This window comes from Leiobunum rupestre, chromosome 3 (genome assembly GCF_980474605.1).
Source record: "Leiobunum rupestre chromosome 3, qqLeiRupe1.1.hap1, whole genome shotgun sequence".
In the NCBI taxonomy this organism is placed as follows: Eukaryota; Metazoa; Arthropoda; class Arachnida; order Opiliones; family Sclerosomatidae; genus Leiobunum; species Leiobunum rupestre.
The window spans coordinates 10,360,599-10,379,024 of NC_143386.1; the positions used below are offsets into that span (position 1 = coordinate 10,360,599).

At 36.3% G+C, this 18,426-nt stretch overlaps 1 protein-coding gene across 1 annotated transcript; it reads right to left on the reverse strand.

The window, feature by feature from the left end:
* Positions 1-112: 112 nt before the first annotated feature.
* Positions 113-18,195, reverse strand: LOC149949450 (steroid transmembrane transporter SLC22A24-like). The gene is made up of 7 exons (XM_090169227.1): positions 18,123-18,195; positions 12,030-12,109; positions 10,551-10,858; positions 8,792-8,895; positions 2,596-2,750; positions 833-1,004; positions 113-501 (listed from the first exon to the last, which is right to left on the reverse strand). The coding sequence occupies exons 2-7, from the start codon at positions 12,064-12,066 to the stop codon at positions 327-329; spliced, it is 951 nt and encodes a 316-aa protein (XP_090025353.1). The 5' UTR covers positions 12,067-12,109; positions 18,123-18,195; the 3' UTR covers positions 113-326.
* Between the last annotated feature and the right edge of the window lie 231 nt (positions 18,196-18,426).

Consider the following 18,426-nt stretch of genomic DNA (forward strand, 5'->3'; position numbering starts at 1 on the left):
TTTCTATATTAATACAGACTTTGTTTGGCTTCAAAATATGGGAGCCATCATTTTTAACAAGCCGTGATCAGTAACACCATATGTTACGTAATTAATCATAAAAGTGCCTCTGTTTAATATTTCCAAATACAAAATTTCAATGAGACCTACATGACGTAGTTTCACACGGAATATACAATAGGTGAACCCAAAAACGAATATATATATATTTATTCTTTGCGCTATTGAAAAGGTTACCACGGAAACGAAATCACGTGATCGCGATGCACGAGGTAAAGTTAGAAATGAACGAAGAATTCTACTCGTTTTCAAAATCTGCTTTGACACTAACTTCCGTTTCCCATCTGTAAAGTTGACGGCTCGTTTTTCGTCACGTCATATCCCATGAACCAGGTTTCGTTATCCAAAATGCTATTATGAGTGATCAGGTTACATATGGTAACACTGATATCATGGTTATATGTTAATAGGTAGTACAGTATCTTGCTCCTAGTTTCAGCCCTAAAAATATAATATCTTTCTTTTTATACGTGATTAGGTTATTTCTGTGTATACAATGGTCGGTTTTAAATCATCTATATCATTAAACACATTTCTTAAGCCTTGAAAATAGCCTTGGCACATATTTGAAATCTTTTTCAAACTCAAAAGTATTAAAGAAATCTAGAAGAAGCCTCTTCGATGACCATATTAACTTGATATAGATTTTCCAATCCCTGATAGGTGATGGAGAGTGACCGATATAATGAGAGCAAATGGCGGCAATGTCGGATTATGTCGCCGACCAACTTTTGACGCGAAATAAAGTCTATGTCTCACTTATATTTCTTACCAGGAAAATGTGGCAACAAAGCTGAAGAGACAAGCAATGAATATATGGAAATAGTGTTCATCTCGAATATACCAGTACAGGCCTGGCAGAAGAGTGTAGCCTATAGAGTAACCTGCCGTGCCTGCAACCATGCTAAAGAAGCCCCTGCTATTCTCGCCACACGTTTCCACCACTAAAAATAAAATTAACTATTAGACTTCTTATCAGATAAAGTTATTAAATTTAATTTATTAGTTATTTAAAAAATTAAATTATTTGATTAATTATTTAAAAATTAAATTATTTGATTAATTATTTAAAAATTAAATTAATTGATTAATATTTAAAAAAATAAATTAATTGATTATTTATTTTTAAATTATTAAATTAATTGATTATGTATTTTTAAATTATTAAACTATCAAAATGTCAAATAATCAAATCATTAAATTATTATATAAATTATTTAACTATTAATAATTAATAAATTAATAACTAATTAATTAATTTTAAATTATTAATAAATTTAATAACTACTAATTAAATAATTATTTTGAATTATTAATAAACGTATTAATTATTAATTAATTATTAATTATTAATTATTAATTAATTATTAATTATTAATTAATTATTAATTAATTATTAATTATTAATTATTAATTATTAATTAATTATTAAATAATTAATTATTAATTATTAATTATTAATTATTAATTAATTATTAATTATTAATTATTAATTATTAATTAATTATTAATTAAAATTATTAATAAATGACTTGTATTAATTACTAATTAATTAATTATTTAAATAATCAATTTATTAAATATTATTAGATTAAAAAACTAATTTAAGAGACCCGTTTCAATTCAATATGAAACTAATAACTAGCATAAAAATAACTAGGATAAAAGTTTTAATTCCACAGATTTGTATTTTATTTAGACTATGCTGTATCTTTATTGTATTTTTCTTTAAGCCTTCTAAGAACATGTTATATGTTCACTCAAATGTTTAATATAAAACCAAAAAATTACAACCCTGTATAATTATAAAAAGTACTCAACTTCTATGTTATTATACAGGAAATAAACACTTTTTGAGTTGAATTGAATTATTAAATTAATTAAGGTATTGATTAATTAATTAATTTACTGATTAATTAATTAATTTACTGATTAATTAATTAGGGTATTGATTAATTATTTAGTTATTTAAGGTATTGATTAATTAATTAAGGTATTAATGAATTAATTAAGGTATTGATGAATTATTTAAGGTATTGATGAATTAAATAAGGTATTGATTAATCAATTAGGGTATTGATTAATTAATTAAGGTATGGATTTATTAATAAAATTAATGTAGGCCCTATTAATTTATTTATTTTATTTGGTTTAGTTTGGACTGATTTGGTTTTGTTTAAAAATTAAAATTTATTTTATGGACGTTTGCGCCGGAGAAATACGGATATGAAATCATGCATGGCTTAAAGAGTGTATTTTTTGTTATTTAATTAATAAATTAATTAAGGAATTAATTTATTAATTTAATAATTAATTTTATTTATTTAATTAAACTTCACTTAATTATATATTTTTTAAATTTAATATTAATTATTAATAGTTTGATATTTAATTTTTATTTTTATTTTTATTTTTATAATTTGAAACTGGGGTTTTAACAAAATATGACTTTATATAAAACCTAGCTTTATAATTAAATTATTATTACCTAATTTAAATTAGTAAATTAGATGTAATTCAATAGATTGCTCGTACTTATAACCATAATAAGGTCTTTGACAGTTTCTCCAGTGAATCCGTAGAGGAATTCCGCCATTATATACAGTCTGATATCGGTGACGAAAACGAACGTGAAAACTCCAACTGCTCCGGGAACCAGACTTAGAAGGGATACAGTACGTCTTCCATACCTGAAGTATACGTGAAATATTAATTAATAGGGAGCAAAATCAGAAGTTAATGAACGTTTATATGTTATAAAAAAGGGGACAGTTGTACAAGTACCGCATTGTAAATTTATAAATTAACACTTCAAAAAGCCATAATTTCCACTTATAACATCAAAAATGTATTTATTTATGGTTCGAGACAATGACCTAATTCACTTCGCTGTCTGCCAGTATTACATGCTCAATTAATTTTGCACGGTATCTCAACAAGGTACAAATAAATAACTTTATTCTTTATAACATCATAAGTTTATATTATATTAGCTCCATATAAGTTAGAATCGTACATAGGTCAGGGGCGTAGGAACGTTCTAGAAGTTGGAGGGGGCAAAGGGAAACCAAAAGGGGTCTGGAGAATGGTTTTGAATTTTTAATCGAGTGTAGCTTATCCGAATGCTGGTGTACTTTTTACTATAATGTAAATTGGCGGGAAAAGACTGAAATTTAATCACAGTTTAGTTTCTATAAGCTTTTATATGCTTTTAAAATGACAATTTGAGACTTGTGAAGATTTCTACTGACTAAAAAGTTGGAGGGGGCAGTAACATTAGTTGCCCCTCCCTGCAAAATTCTAGGGAGGGGCATCGCCCCCCCCTGCCCCCCCTGGTTCCTACGCCCCTGACATAGGCTGTGCGTTAACAGCGATTTCTCCCAAGTTGTCGAAGTCGCCATCTGATGACGAAAATTCGAAATACGAGCTTGTCTGTAAAATCCGGTTTCGTTTCAACGACGGGATCGAAGCTCATTAAGCCTAACGCTAGCTGTCGGGATGAGATACGCTTTGAACTACGAATATTTTACGGCAATACCTGTCTATATGGGGGTCGATGCAAGTGTAAAAGGATTATCACGCGCGAATGACAGAGTTCATTGAGCGATTGAGCAAGAGATCTTTAAGCTTCTCACTATGGTGCAGATGTTCCGGAGAATTGGGCGGCTACCATGGCCTCATAGTGACCGATAGCAGCCCAGTCACGAGTATCGCGACGATGCCAAAACACCAAGGGAAACGACATTATTTGAATTTATTTCCGATTTAATAACTTCAAACCATCAAGAAGACCAAGACATCATAGGTGGCGTCAAGCTAATAATATTCACAAGCATGTTACGAGATTCTGCGAGAAACTTTTAACCAAGGAATGTTCATACGCCAAAAGGGCGGCGAACGAGGGATTAGTAAGGTGTCAAAGAATTGACAAAGTACAGCGTCATGGCAGCGAAAAAACGACGGTATATGACGGACACTTTGAAGGTGAAACAAAGAACGCACGCAAAGACGGTCTCGACGAGCGGATAAGTGTTTTCCATGGGTTTTGCACGTGAGATGAAACGCGAAGTGGGGGTTTTAATGCGTTTACTAGATGAAAGTGCGAAGCTGGAGAATTTAAATTATCACATAAATCGTCACCGTATTCGTGACAATTTTAGCGATCAATAGTATCTAAACAACATGTAAAATCGCCAGTAACTAAAATGTTGTCGGATAGGTCAACATGCTTTAGAGTATTTGTAATATAGTTTAGCGTGTCGATGACAATATTTTCACTCGACCACGAAATATAAGTCGAAGGGATGAAGAGCGGGGTTAATGGCCACCGACCCACCTGATCTAAGTGGTTTGAGGGAGGCATTGTGGTAGAAAACGTATGACCAAATAAAAAATCCAGCGAAAGAAGGTTGTACAAACGTTTTTTTGAAAACAGATTATATCGGGCTTAAACCTGGAAACAAAATCACGAGCGCGTATCGAGGTCACACCCTGTCTCGTACCACGAAAAATCAATGACATAATGTTAAAAACCATTAAAAATGATAAAAACATAGTTACGTTAAGCGTAAAAAACTGAGTAAATGAGCTTGAAAAAAGGACGAATTATTTTCCGACGAGCTTTCCGCTTCGGAAATATTTACTGTGGACATGTCACGTATAGCGTTCGAGAGGTGATAGTACTTGTTTCGTTCATTGCGTCAAGGTGTGTAAGACCCGACAGCAGCAATGGTGGGGTCAGTATGACCGATGACTAGGACTTGGCGCATATCGTACGAGCGACTGAAGCGGGTGCACCTAGAGGGCGTTGTACGTATTTCATGGCTTCCTGGTGGGAGAAAGGTGGTTTAAAAGGAATTTTCGGGTCTGGCCATTCTTCATTCTGGGGGTTATTGCTGTACTTTGTAGTTGAGTTTTGGTGGTTTAACTTCTGGTGGGCTCATAGCCGGTTTTCGTTTTGACGCGGTTTCAGGGATCGATTTTGATTTTCTTTTGTTTCAAACAACTTTGACAATAGGTTCTTTATCAAAGTCCATTTCTGTATCATCGAAGTCGTTGCCTGACTCCGAAACCAGATGGGTGGAGACAGGCGTTACCAGAGCTCTCGGTGGATGAGTCATCAGCTGGTGTTGTTTCGATTACCGATGTAGATTTAAATGGTTCAGTTTCGTTGTGGCGTGGTACGGCGTTAACGGTAGAAGAAAGTGTCCACTTCGAAGAAGGTATCACCGCAGTGATCTCTGTTTCGGATAGGGTAATCTTTGAAGAAGAGGTGAACGAGTTGACAGTTTTAGTCTCAGAGAGAGTGGTTGAGATTAAAGTAGTTGTTGATGAAGTTGAGATGACTAGTGTGGTTATAACGCGCTAGCAGTTGCGGATGACATCCGGTTTCCCCGCAAGACACGCAACGAACCGGGTTATTAACAGAAATGATAAACATTTCTTGATTGACAAAAACGAATAAATACCCTGGGAGAGCACGATATGTGTCATCGGATTCGAAGAGAACGGACTCTTCTTGACGAGCACATTTGAATTCAGCGCGAGATACCAAGGCGAAAAGGGTGTGCACTCCCCCGTGGACAACACCATAGCGGGACATCATAGAGATTATCAACTGGTCATCAATTATCGGTGTAACATTTGAGAGGAGTACCTTTTTCGGCGAGGTGCCGAGAGGCAGACATTCCAATAGCGTATTACGAAAGTTAGCGCCCAAGAAACATAGGATAAATATATTTAAATAAAATCATTAGCACGGTAAATATCGGTAATATTTTTCGAAGGCACAATCAGCGCGATCACTACCAAATAATCTTCGATTGTGGCGTTACGATGAGTAATTAGGGTTTGTTTTTTGAGTAGAGCGATGGAAAGAGTAGGTAGTTGGTCCGTTGAAAATTGACAAGATTCCGATGTTGAATCGACAGTTTTAATAGTGGTATCAGCCATTTCAGCTCACGATATGGTAGCCGACGCTGAAACAGCGGACGATTCTTGGGAAATAATAACACTGCCTTCACTGGCTTGTGAGTGTAGTGAGCGGAGCTGTAGCAGAGTTGGCGGTTGTGAAATTAAACCTCGCGTTTAACCCAGACGAGGTAGAAGAGAGAAAAAATCGGTCGCTACTGACCAGCGTTGCCAATTCCTGAAACTCAAATTACCGTAACACAGCCAAAAAAATATCGAGTGCCTGAAAAATGGCGTTATATTTAATTTGTGTGTGAAATAGTGACGTTAAACTTGTGAAATCCAATTTTTAATAACACTTAAAGTTCGACCGAATAAAAACTTATGTTTAAAAATAGCAGTTTTAACCTAGCTCAGGTATTTTTAAATAAATATTGTGAGCCTGAGACGAGACCGATAAGTTGTCACGTTAAAACCAAGCCCGAGCTGAGGTATTGTGGAACGCATACTGTAACAAATTACGTCGAGCTCGAACTTCAACCTATTTCATTATACACATTACTCGGAGCTCAAACATTAACGTACTAAGAGCTCAACTTTGAGCCGGACATAATACTTGAGCCCGATCACGAGACTGATTTTGGTAGTCTTCATATCGGAGGTGAGCCCGAGCTCCACTCCCGATTAAGATTGAGCCCAAGCCCGAGACCAATTTGAATACTGTTTTCGTATCTGAGGATGAACTATATCTCCTTCCAATTCGCGATATTGATTAGCCCTAAGCCCACGTTCGAAATTTATTTTGTCAAAAAAAGTGTTAGAAGTCTGGATTTCCGGGCTTAGGGATGCCTGACCGCCTCAGACTGCCTTCCAGGTGTGCCAGTGATGCTGGAATGGAGCTCAAAAACACTAATTGGGCTAATTGATAAATCAATTGTGCGACTAAAAATCGGGTTGAGCAACTTGAGCAACTCTAAGAGTCCAGAGCGTCGTAAGGGTTTAATTATATCATATTGAACAGAGCTAAAATAGAGTGATCCCAAGCTTGAGCTTGTCTGAATATTTTGAAACATCGGTTTTGAATTTAAGCCATTAATAGTTTTAAAACAAAGTGAGACCGAGCTCGAGGCCACCATTTTATTTGTAAGTAACTATAGTGAGCCTGAGCTCGAGGTCACATGTCGATTGGTAAATATAGTGAGTGTGAGCCCGAGACTGCCCTTATATTTATAACTACAGTGAGTCCGAGCATGAGACGATTTGTAGGATTAAAATCTACTGAGCTCGAGACCTCACATCGGCGGGGAATTATAGATTGCGAGCTCGAGCCCAAGACCCGGCCAATAATTGGTGATATCAAGGTGAACCTGAGACCATCCGTAAGCTCATATATGAATTCAGTGAGGTGAGTTTGAGCCCAACTCTTGGCGTTGACCTATGGTTTTAACTGGTTTTCCGCCAATTAAAAAAATTATCGTACAGTATCGTACGCGTGAGCTGAATTTTATCGAAAAATGCATACTATATAGAACGCCTTTGAAAATATCGTATGTCCCAAAAATTATTTCGAAATTATCGACGTGTACGATAATTATCGTAAGTCTGGCAACGCTACTGCCAACAGCGCCTATTGCGGCGGAAAACCACATGCTAGATCTGGATAACCGTGGTTAGCGTTAAGGGAATGAGTATTAAAAGCCCCCGACGGATTTTGAAGAGGAGAGAATCCTGGAGGAGTATAGCTTGTTGTTGTTTCTAGCGATGGAAAAATGGCGCCATAAGTAGAGATATGAGGACCACCGAAACAACGCGGGCTGGATGTAATAATACCAGGAACAAAAGGGGGACCCAGGTGCGGCGCGGTAACGAAGGGGTTGCCGTTTGACATACCGTAACGGCGTCACTGAAACGCCAAGGCCCAAAAAAGGGGCGAAACGGGCAATTAAAAACGTTAAATAAAGTTATTTAATGAGTGAATTAAGCTAAATAAAGTACAGTACTTGAACGATAGAGTGCTTACACATGCGAAAATCGTTAAAATAATTGCGGTACTTGATATAATATGGTAATATTGTAAAATCATTAGAATGATGAACTTGAGGTGGCGCCACCAGCCGTAGCGGCAAGCTCCCGCTCTCCCACTCTATCATCACTCTTACTAAGCAGAACATCTTGTAAAATAAGCTCCACAATCAATACGGTGTTGGTCCATTTGATCGACAAATATGTGTTCGACAGTCGATCACTATACGTTGCAATTAATCGAAATTCCATTTGATCGAATTCCCTTTCTCATTTGTTTCATTAGATCGAATTCAAAAGTATTTACAATACCAGTTTAGTATCTTTAATTTTACCTAATGCCAAAATGAAATGCAGTAAGAATAATGGGAATCGATCAAATAGACTCAAAAGGATTTGATTTTGATGGGGTTTTCATCTCACCGTGGTCTCGAGGAAAAGCACCAAATTTAATTGTCTGTAAATGTCGGATATTGGTCGGGTTAGGTTAGGTTAGGTTCAGTACGGTACGGTACGCACGGTTTTTGAGAATCGATCAAATAGACTCAAATTTAAAATACTACTTCAAGTAAATAATAGGTATATATTTAATGTACAATAGAACCACAACAGTGCTGATAAAAAAATTAAGAAACTCAGTTGATAAAGCGGAGAACAAAAAAAGCACGTCATTAGAGAAACGAATGGACGAAGATAGCCGTTTCCGCTATTACTTATGATAAAATTTATTTTCGTGCTTTTTAAAATGTGTAAAAGCCTATCGTCAAAATATCGAGGTCATTCCTGAGACGTAACTCACCTATACGAAAGATAGGAGACAAAAATGCCGGCGCAGAGATCACCAATTTGCTGCGAGGAGCTGGCGAGGGAGATGTACCAAGAACGTTGACAAACCAGGTTGAACTGAAATTAATATCACTTTAAGTCACGGCAATGGAAGAAGTTTGATAGATATGAATTACGTTAATGTAATTGTCGAGGTGTGCTAGTCAACTACAAGCGTTAAACATGTTTTGCCTGTTAATGAGTTGGTAATCTAAACAATCATAACGTGAAACCCATAGTTCGTTTAGGATGATTTTGCTGAAATTCTGATTCTGAAGCCCCCGAGGAAATGTGTCGTATTTCTTCGCTGGCCTGATATCGCGACTCTTTGGATCAGATACTCTGTAACACGTGGTTGTCCAGCCGATATCGTCCCGAACCATTGGGCCCGAAAAATCAAAAGGTTTCAATGGCTACGGCTTTAAACGGATAACAACTTTTGAGATCAAGAACGGACGGAACTCCAAAAGTTACCAAAGCGCGCTTTAAAATGACTGCACCGTGGAAGGTATAGCCAGCCAGAGCTTTTCTCTTAGCCTAAGACATGAGTACCGTTAGAATCGACATGACTTCTGCGGGTACAAGTGCTTGATAAACAGATATGGACGCCCAAGGTTTAAAGGGAATATAATACTAGCAAGGGTTTACACACTCGTGGCGCGACAGTCAAGAAGGCTGTAGAAAATTCAAAATTCCTGCTGCGAGTTTTACAGAAGTATCGCCAACAGCAGGATTTTCTGCGGCGTCTTAAACACAGGGCCTTCTTATCCATAAGGCAGACTATTCAAAGTGCCTAGGGCCTACGAGAAGTTTTGAAAATTTAGGGTCTACGATTCCATACAATAAGGTCTACAAAGGTCCAAAAGACGATAAATGAGATTTTGGCCTAAAACCTACTGAAGGGTTAAAACGACCCTGTCTCGACAGTCGCGATACGCCTGAGTATCGACGGATGCTTAACATTCCCTGCTCGGGTTAGGCTTGCCATTAAGAGGGTACCCAGGTACGCTGACGGAAGCATTTTCAACCAAGATAAATCCGATATCTGGGGAAGACAAGGTCACATCTAGAAAAATTTCCCAATGGCGGAAGGAATCGCAAACCACTTGGTCCGGAAACTAGCGACTAATGGCAAATACAGGAAGAGGGAGATTGAAGGCGTGCTGGATTCATAGACTACCTGTAAGGTTTCGGTGTTGTATCTTTAAACGTTTTAAATTGGGCACACGAATTTAAAAATAGTGCACGAAGAGCAGGCGTAAGCACGCAAACTTGAAAAAGATTTTTGGGGTTTTGAAAATAAATATTTGAACTTAACGGCTGTGTGTATTTTATATCTAAAACTAGTTAAGCCTAATATCAAGAAACATTACACCACCCTTGTAAATGGGAAATGACAACTGTTCCCAGGCAGACTCATCCATTTATGTGTTGGAGACTTCTGGCAACGCCGAGCTCAGCGAATGATCAACTGATCGGAGGCCGTGATGGGCAGACAATACCCTCAAAGCATCTGTTTTACTAACTAAGAAAGAGGAAATTGCTTCGTTCGTGAGAGCCACAAGATATTATTTTGATACCAGGATTCACTAAATTGAACAAAGAGCTAACATTCCTTGCAAACATTAATACAAAAAACCCTAGGCTTAGCTCAAAACTAGACCGTCATCTTGTGGACTAGCCACCTGTTAACAACTTTTACGTACTCACTTAAAAATTGATTTTTTATTTACTTTTTCTGTTAATGTGGATCCTTTCGGATAATATGTGTCGTTTGCTGAATAGGTCCATTTATGGCATTCCTTCGTTTGTTTGACAGGAGTAAATGTCGCGTTGATGGTCAGTGAGCATTGATCCGTCAAGTTTTTGAAATATGGGTCAGCGCAGTGATACAGGAGCTCTGGTGTCATAAAGGTGATATCGTATGTGGCCATTGAAGTGAGCATTCCGAAAAAGCAAATCCAAATTGTGAATAACACCTGGTATGTTCCGAATGTGCCGATTATTTCGCTGACGTCATATGGCTTTGGTTTGACTCCAACTATAAACATTATCATTTTAAGATTTATGCAAATATGAGACGCTTAGTACTAATAATCAGCTAGACCAAGAACGTATATATGTATAAGAACGTTGAACAAAAGGCATCGCTTGTGCCATGATTTAATCGGTTCACAATAACTCCGCCCTAAAATCCGCGTGCAGCGCGCGCTTGAACTAGAAACGGTTTTAACCTTTAGCGCGCGCCGCACGCGGTTTTTTCGGCGGAGTTATTCGGTAACGGATTGCATCATGGCACCAGGCGCCTATTTGATCGTTCAACGTTCTTATACATATATACGTTCTTGGCTAGACTAATACTCAAGGCACTACCTTAGGCCCAATTCAGTTAGTGACTGTTATAGCCTGTATTCCATGTGACTGGGTTTCGTAAAAGGGTGGTGGAAAGCCTTTCATGCCATGCTATAGCCAACGGCTCCCTACATTTACTATTAGCGCTACGGCTTTTGACATTTTGGGCTCTAAAGTAACGCCAAAATTTATCTGCAAAGAACGTATTGCAGGTTGTATTCTCTTTAAATGTTAGTGTCTCAATTTGGAATCGGTTATCGTAAATAAGGTTATAAATATTCGCCTTTGAGTAAACCTGTGATTTGGGAAAGTCAAAAGTTGACCATGTTAATGGAAATGTATACTGAGGAGAAAACGCGTTTTGACGATGACCGTCAAAAACTAAACCGCAAGAGCCATGTTAAGCGCATGCCAAACTATTACTCTTTTGTATTAGGCGACTATTACAATCTAGTGGTTAAATAAATTTGCCACTTTGACAGCCAAAAATTCCGATAGAATGGGACACCCGCGAGGGGAGAAATCTAGTTTTATATTAATCTGTAATGGTGGTTTCTATAATGAAAAAAGTAAAAAATATAATATGTAGCGCGCGATTGTTCACTTGTAAAATAAAACGACTGTGATGTAAGAGCCACAATTAAATGCAAACGATGAATCCCACTGACTTTGCTCGTGAGGTACAATGTAAGCCCCCACATATTTCGCAGCTATTGAATATATTGAAGGAGAAAAGTAAAGCATTCCCAAAAATCACCTCATTTCAAAATTAAAAGTTGAGTACGACTGGATTTAAATGATTAAACTGAGACACTTTGACATTGACTATAAAATAAGTTTATATGTTCTAAAATAAATACTTTCGTTATTTGAGTTTCGTTGTGAGTTCGACTCCATAAAATCTGTTCTCCTTTTCCAAAACCTGTTACATGCAGTGGCACTAGACGGGATAAGTTAACATAAAATACAATGTTATTAAGAAATGCTGGGATATTTACAATCATTGTCATTTAAACTTAAATTTTAATTTTAATCCAATATAACACAGGTTAAGCGAGCACCAGAAAACGTGTAGGGGGAAATTGTAGGACGTGCAGGCTGTACACACAAAGGTACGTCTACACGCGCTACAAGTTCACACCTAGACGTTTTCGGTTGCTGTCTTAATCTCTCTATTCACTCATATCTGCCAACACACATATTTATGGTTTGTCAACGAAACTCACATGTCTGCTTCCATTTTTAACAGAAGCTAAGAGTAAATGACGCTTGTTAAATAGTAACAACAGTTAGCAGAAAATTACTTAACAAAAGTGACATAATTACCGAAAATATGCAAGTTCTTTTTCTTAACAATGCTTAAGATATACTGAATGCTGCTATCGAGATAGACCACATAGAAGGCTAGGCTAGGATGGATGATGCACCTTTGCACCCTTTTCCCAGTGTGTTCTTTCGGGTATTGTATTCAAACGTATATAGATGGCGGTAGCGTTTCCGTCGATTTGCAAAAAATCAATAAGCCTACTCGACTTCTCCAGTGCTTGGCTAGTTCTCGAAGCTCTCACTAGGCTACTCTATTCCTACTTTTGAACTTCTTTCCCTCCCCAATCAATACCCTCGCAAATCTTACTTCGCTTAGAATATGCAATTAAAAAATGATTACATTGACCCTTTTAATAAATATTTCACTTTTGCTTTAGGTAGGAAAAACTCTAGTCTACAAAACAGATATTGTTAAAACTGAAAAAAAATTCTACAGTCGAAATTTTAATGCATTTAAAATTCGATATGATTTGATGTAGTAACGTCATGGCTAAACAACTAACTCCTGTCGAACCAGGATCGTTTCAAGCAAATGACCTACATGTACAGTTCTTTACTTATGGGTAGAATTATAAAATTCATTATAGTAGTTCAGTGCTAGATCCTGGGTACCACATTTACTGGAGTTAGAGAACAAAACTCTGAAACGTAGAAATTTTAATTTATTCAAGAACAGACCAAAAACTGGTTTTATGTCGCATTTTTCCTGAGTTGAGGTTTTGTTTACAATCTTTACATAAATCACGGTTTAAAATAGTGTTAGGAATTATTTTCAACGTCTTGAGTATTTATTTCCTTCTCGCCAAATATTTATAACTAACGACAACTAGTTTTTAAAATAAAAGCATTAAAACGAACTTCTACTGGCGTCGTTCTAAATGTTTGTTTCCCTGACAAAAGATATTTTATAATAGGTTCATTATATTATATGTTGTACAATACTGCAAATCTCTTTTATAAAGAAAATATTTGGTCTCTCTCTATTTGGGTTTTGTTATTTTTTCTCATTAAATAGTTTAGTTTTTGCTCAAAGACAGTTTTGTTGGAATCATAACTTCTTAATAGGTATACAGTGAAAGTCGAACAAAGGGTTCATTTCAAGAGAACTTCTTCCACGCAACCTTTTTTACCTGTTATTACGTTGAGATTACCGGTTCGCAAATAGCTTAAACAAATATTAAAGTTGACCATTCGAGGCCTGTAGATTAGCCAAGGTGCAACTAGAGCCGGGCGCCGCTGTTATTTTGTGCTTGCGAATGTACAGCCCCGGCTTATTTACACAGGTTAGGATTCAAAAGCGATATGTGAGGGACCGTTACGAACTTCCAGCCCGCGGCCCAGGGGAATTATGGCGTTCGACGAGCCATCTATCGTTGAATTATTGAAACTATTTTTAGATAGTTTTTTTGGATTTTTATGGAACATGAAGTCGTGACTCGAGAATTAGCGGAAGTTTATTTTAGTTTCTGAAGATAATTGAACTAAGAGTGTAGAGGTAAATTACTAAGTTATATCTTCATATTGTGTATTAAATAAACCAGTTTTTGAAAAGTTTGTTTAATAAATAAACCAGTTTTTGAAAAGTTTGTTTATTAAATAAACCAGTTTTTGAAAAATTTGTTTATTAAATAAACCAGTTTTTGAAAAATTTGTTTATTAAATAAACCGGTTTTTGAAAAATTTATTTATTAAATAAACCAATTTTTGATAAATTTGTTTATTAAATAAACTGGTTTTTGAAAAATTTGTTTATTAAATAAACCAGTTTTTGAAAAATGTGTTTATTAAATAAACCAGTTTTTGAAAAATTTGTTTATTAAAGAAACCGGTTTTTGAAAAATTTGTTTATTAAATAAACCAATTTTTGAAATTTTTTTTTATTAAATAAACCGGTTTTTGAAAAATTTGTTTATTAAATAAACCAGTTTTTGAAAAATTAGGCGGATGCATGTGGCTTAGGCTTTAACCATATATTTCTTAATTTAGCCTAGGCTTAGCCATTTCTCATGTTTAGTAAACACGAGGTTAAGCCGTGCCGTGGTTCCTATTGGTAAACATTTTTCGCGCTTTAAGAGTAGAGGCCCGTTAGTTAGCGCCACACCTGCATTCTAATTTTAATTATTGATAGTTAAAACAGCAATTTTTGCATTAGTTATAATTAAATTATACGTACATTTAAAATAATAATAATAATTAGTACATACTTAACCATCAATGTGGCGCTTGGGAAGCTATAATTCCAATGGGGATTAAGGCCAACAGAACGTAACGGTCCCCATTATTTAGTACGTACAAAAGTAAACCGAGTTCTAACCTGTGTAAATAAGCCGTGGTACAACCTTGTTATGATCCGTTGGGGATCACAACGTTTAATGATTACGGGCCTATATTTCGTGTCTTTGACCTTTCTTCTTTCATACTCTCGGAGGGGTTTAATATGTCTTTAGCAACCAATAACAGTATTAAAAATATCTCATTTATTGAGCTAGTTTGTCTTTTCCTTCCGCTGGGAATTCCGTTATTCCCGACATAACAACTCTGCTCCTTCAAAATTGCTATAACTGTTTTTCGATTTACGGTTAGTATTTTTGAATTGATTTCCTGTAACAATGCACAAAAACCTTGGGAATTGCATTGATAGGGCAGTAGCTAAAACTATCATTTTAAAAGCATATAAAGCTTATAGAACCTCAACTGTGTTTAAATTTCAGTCTTTTCCCGCCAATTTACATAGTAGTAAAAAGTACACATGCATTTGGAGAAGCTACACTCTTTTAAAAATTCCAAACCATTCTCCAGGCCCCTTTTCGTTTCTCTTTGCCCCCTCCAACTTCCAAAACGTTCCTACGCCCCTACCCATTTTAAAGTTTGTGAAAATCTCAAAATGGAAGAGACTCTAATTAAGAGCCAATCTGGATGTATTGAACGATACAGTGCAGTGGCGCACCCAGGATTTTTTCTGGGGGGCGGGCGATGAGTCCCAAAACATTTTTAGGTAGAGTTTGTAATGGTAAGCAGAAAACGTTTTATGCTTATTTTTTATTCTTCCTGGGGGGGGGGGGGGCGGAACCCCCTTGGTTTGCCACTGAAACGATATATTGAGCCCACTACAATTGCTAGCGACGCTGTTCATTAGGAGGGTAAAGAAGTCGGAAATTCCGTCTCCGAAATAATTCATGGTAAGAATAAACAAGGATCTGAAGAGAAGCGATTTCTGAAATAAATCCTGGTAGTGAAATAACTGATTTATCGAATTTGCGTCAATCGAGCACCGAAAACTTAGCTTATGACGATGATACTATAATTCTTGAAATTAATCGGGAGATTGCAAAAACAAATCCGTTGAATTTAATTGGCATATCCCAATCAAATGAAGATAAAAATACTGTTTCTATCGACATTTATTTAAAAATATGACTTTACTAAACGAAGACAGTGAGGAATTAACCTGGACGAGGACTGTCAACCAATTCACGAGGGGCTAACCACTCTTAGAAAGTCTGTACACCGTATTACGGTTAGATTAGCACTGCCAAAGGCAGGGACTTCAAAGATTACGCGTAATCCCATAAGTACAGTCAAAGGTACGGCTCTGTACACCGACTACGCGGAGTGATCAGCCCCTCGCCAATTCATTCCAAAATCTCATTCCCGAAAAACAATATTGTTGGAAAACAATGGGGATTTAACTCAAGTTGTTATGAAAAGTACAAAATGATTGAATACTCGGTAGAGAAAGGTATTGTTTTTGGTTTTACTTGCCAGCATTTTGCTAGTAGCATTGGTTTATCTAGCCGGCATTTTGCTGGTAGCATTGGTTTTACTTGCCGGCATTTTGCTAGTAGTGTTAGAAGCAGTTTTGTAACTGGGTTTTCTGATTGGAAGAATATGTCCAAGAAATTTGAAGATCACTTTTGTTCAACCAAATCAACCCATATATTATCATTCCTAAAATATTTAAATTATGGAAAGTCCAAAAATCAAGGATCGGTAGCCACTCTGGTAAACAAGCAGCATAAATTAGATGTAATTAGAAATCGCAATTTGTTAGCTTCACACTCTGAAATAGTGTTGCTTTGCGCTACGCGGTCATAGATCGAACTCTATCGATGAAAACGGGGGAAATTTTATAGAAATTCTGGAATTGCTAAAAAGAAAATGTCCTGAATTAAAAGAGAAATGCGACAACATGCCAAACAACGCGAAATACATTCACAGTACATTTAAAAACGAGCTTATAAACATAAGTGGTCACTTAATTCGAAAAAAGGTTGTCCATGAAATAATTGAAAAAAGGTTGTCCATGAAATAATTGAAAAAAGGTTGTCCATGAAATAATTGAAAAAAGGTTGTCCATGAAATAATTGAAAAACATTTGTCCATGAAATAATTGAAAAAAGGTTGTCCGTGAAATAATTGATGGATGTGGAATTTATGCAGCTAAGTGTGTTATGTACATTTCCAAAGAGGGCGACGTTTGATAAAGATCTTTTGGTTTTACCGATCTCCTCAAGTTTGATGCCGAAGCCACTGGTTAAGCTATAATAAAATTGCTTGTTGAAAGTGGGCTGCCAATTTAAAAATGTGTTGGTCAAACTTATGATGGTGTGAACGTCATGAGTGGACACGGGTGGGGTGAGGGCAATAACCGAAGAAGCCACTTGTGGGTTCTCCCCTTACACGCATTGCTCTCAGATTAAATCTGGTTTTAGTTCACTGCTCTTCCATAATACCAGTACTGAGAGATATGTTAGCCTTACTTCAAGCTATTTACAATTTCTAAAGTAACTCGGCTGTTAGAAGCCAATATTTTGAAAACTCTCAAAAAGAACTCGGGTACGAGGTAATTTTCAAGATGTAAAAAAGCAGCGAAACTAGATGGTCAAGCAAAAAAATCTACCAATTATGTTAGGTCGAGGTTTGACGCCATTTATTTACCACAAGAAAATATTGTTGATAATGGCAAAGCAGATGAGGCCGCAGAGTGTCGGAGGTATTTAGCCCAATTGAGAAATTTACTTTGGTTATGTGGGTAGTGTTAGACGAAGTTGTACAGATAACAAATTCTCTGTCAGAATATTACCAAGTAAAGTCCGAACATAGTTTTCACAGAGACTGTTAATATTTGTGAAAACACTATCCAAAGTATAGAAGAAATGAGAAACTACCAATCATTTTACAAAATTTGGGACGACGTTTCGGTTATGGCTGACATGGCCTTTACAGTTGCAGACCGAAACAGCGTCCCAATTGCTTCTAAAAACGAAAACACATTCCTAACAAAAGGTTAAATAACAGCGTTGTTTGTGGCACTACTGGAAGAGGGGGAAGGCAAACTGTTTTTGCAAGGATGATTTAGATCAACGTTATATATATTACCTCTTGTATACATTAAAAAAAAACACGATTGGATAAAGTTGAAACTTAAGCCTAATTCACCTACTCAAATAAAACGTCCCTCGAATCCCAGATCTGTTTGGATCTCTATTTATTCTACTTCATTGTTTGTAGTTCGGTTTTCTCCCACTAATTGTTAAAATATAGCATCAACTGGTAGAAGTTTTGAGTTCGTCAGAAATGACAAAACGAATTTTAGCACAAAACATAAAAATAAATAAGTCTATTACCGATAATTTAGAAAACTGATGAATCTTGATGGTGAGTGCTGCTTTTCTGACGTTTGATTGAGACAAACAGCTGTGATTGTGAGAACAATGACTTAGAGTATGTCACAATCCAGCTGCATCGTAGATATGGTAGCTGTAGAGCCAATTTGCTGTTTTCCGCCGATAAGTATTTATCCGTGAGCCAGACAGATAATTTCGAACCCCGAAGTAGATGTACGCCAATATCAGTAAGATACAAAATCGTTCGTGTTGGTGCTCTTGCGGGTAATTTAGAAAGGTTTTCAGAATTAATTTATTTTACAAA

Bases quoted from the DNA above. Each gene is read 5' to 3' on its own strand.
- LOC149949450 (XM_090169227.1), bottom strand. From the start codon at position 12,066: ATGGAGTCGAACTCACAACGAAACTCAAATAACGAAA. The intron at 8,896-10,550 runs GTAAATAAAAAA...TATTAATTTCAG, and splicing joins GATCCACATTAACAGAAAAA to TTCAACCTGGTTTGTCAACG. The intron at 1,005-2,595 runs GTACGAGCAATC...TTTTATTTTTAG, and splicing joins AGACCTTATTATGGTTATAA to TGGTGGAAACGTGTGGCGAG.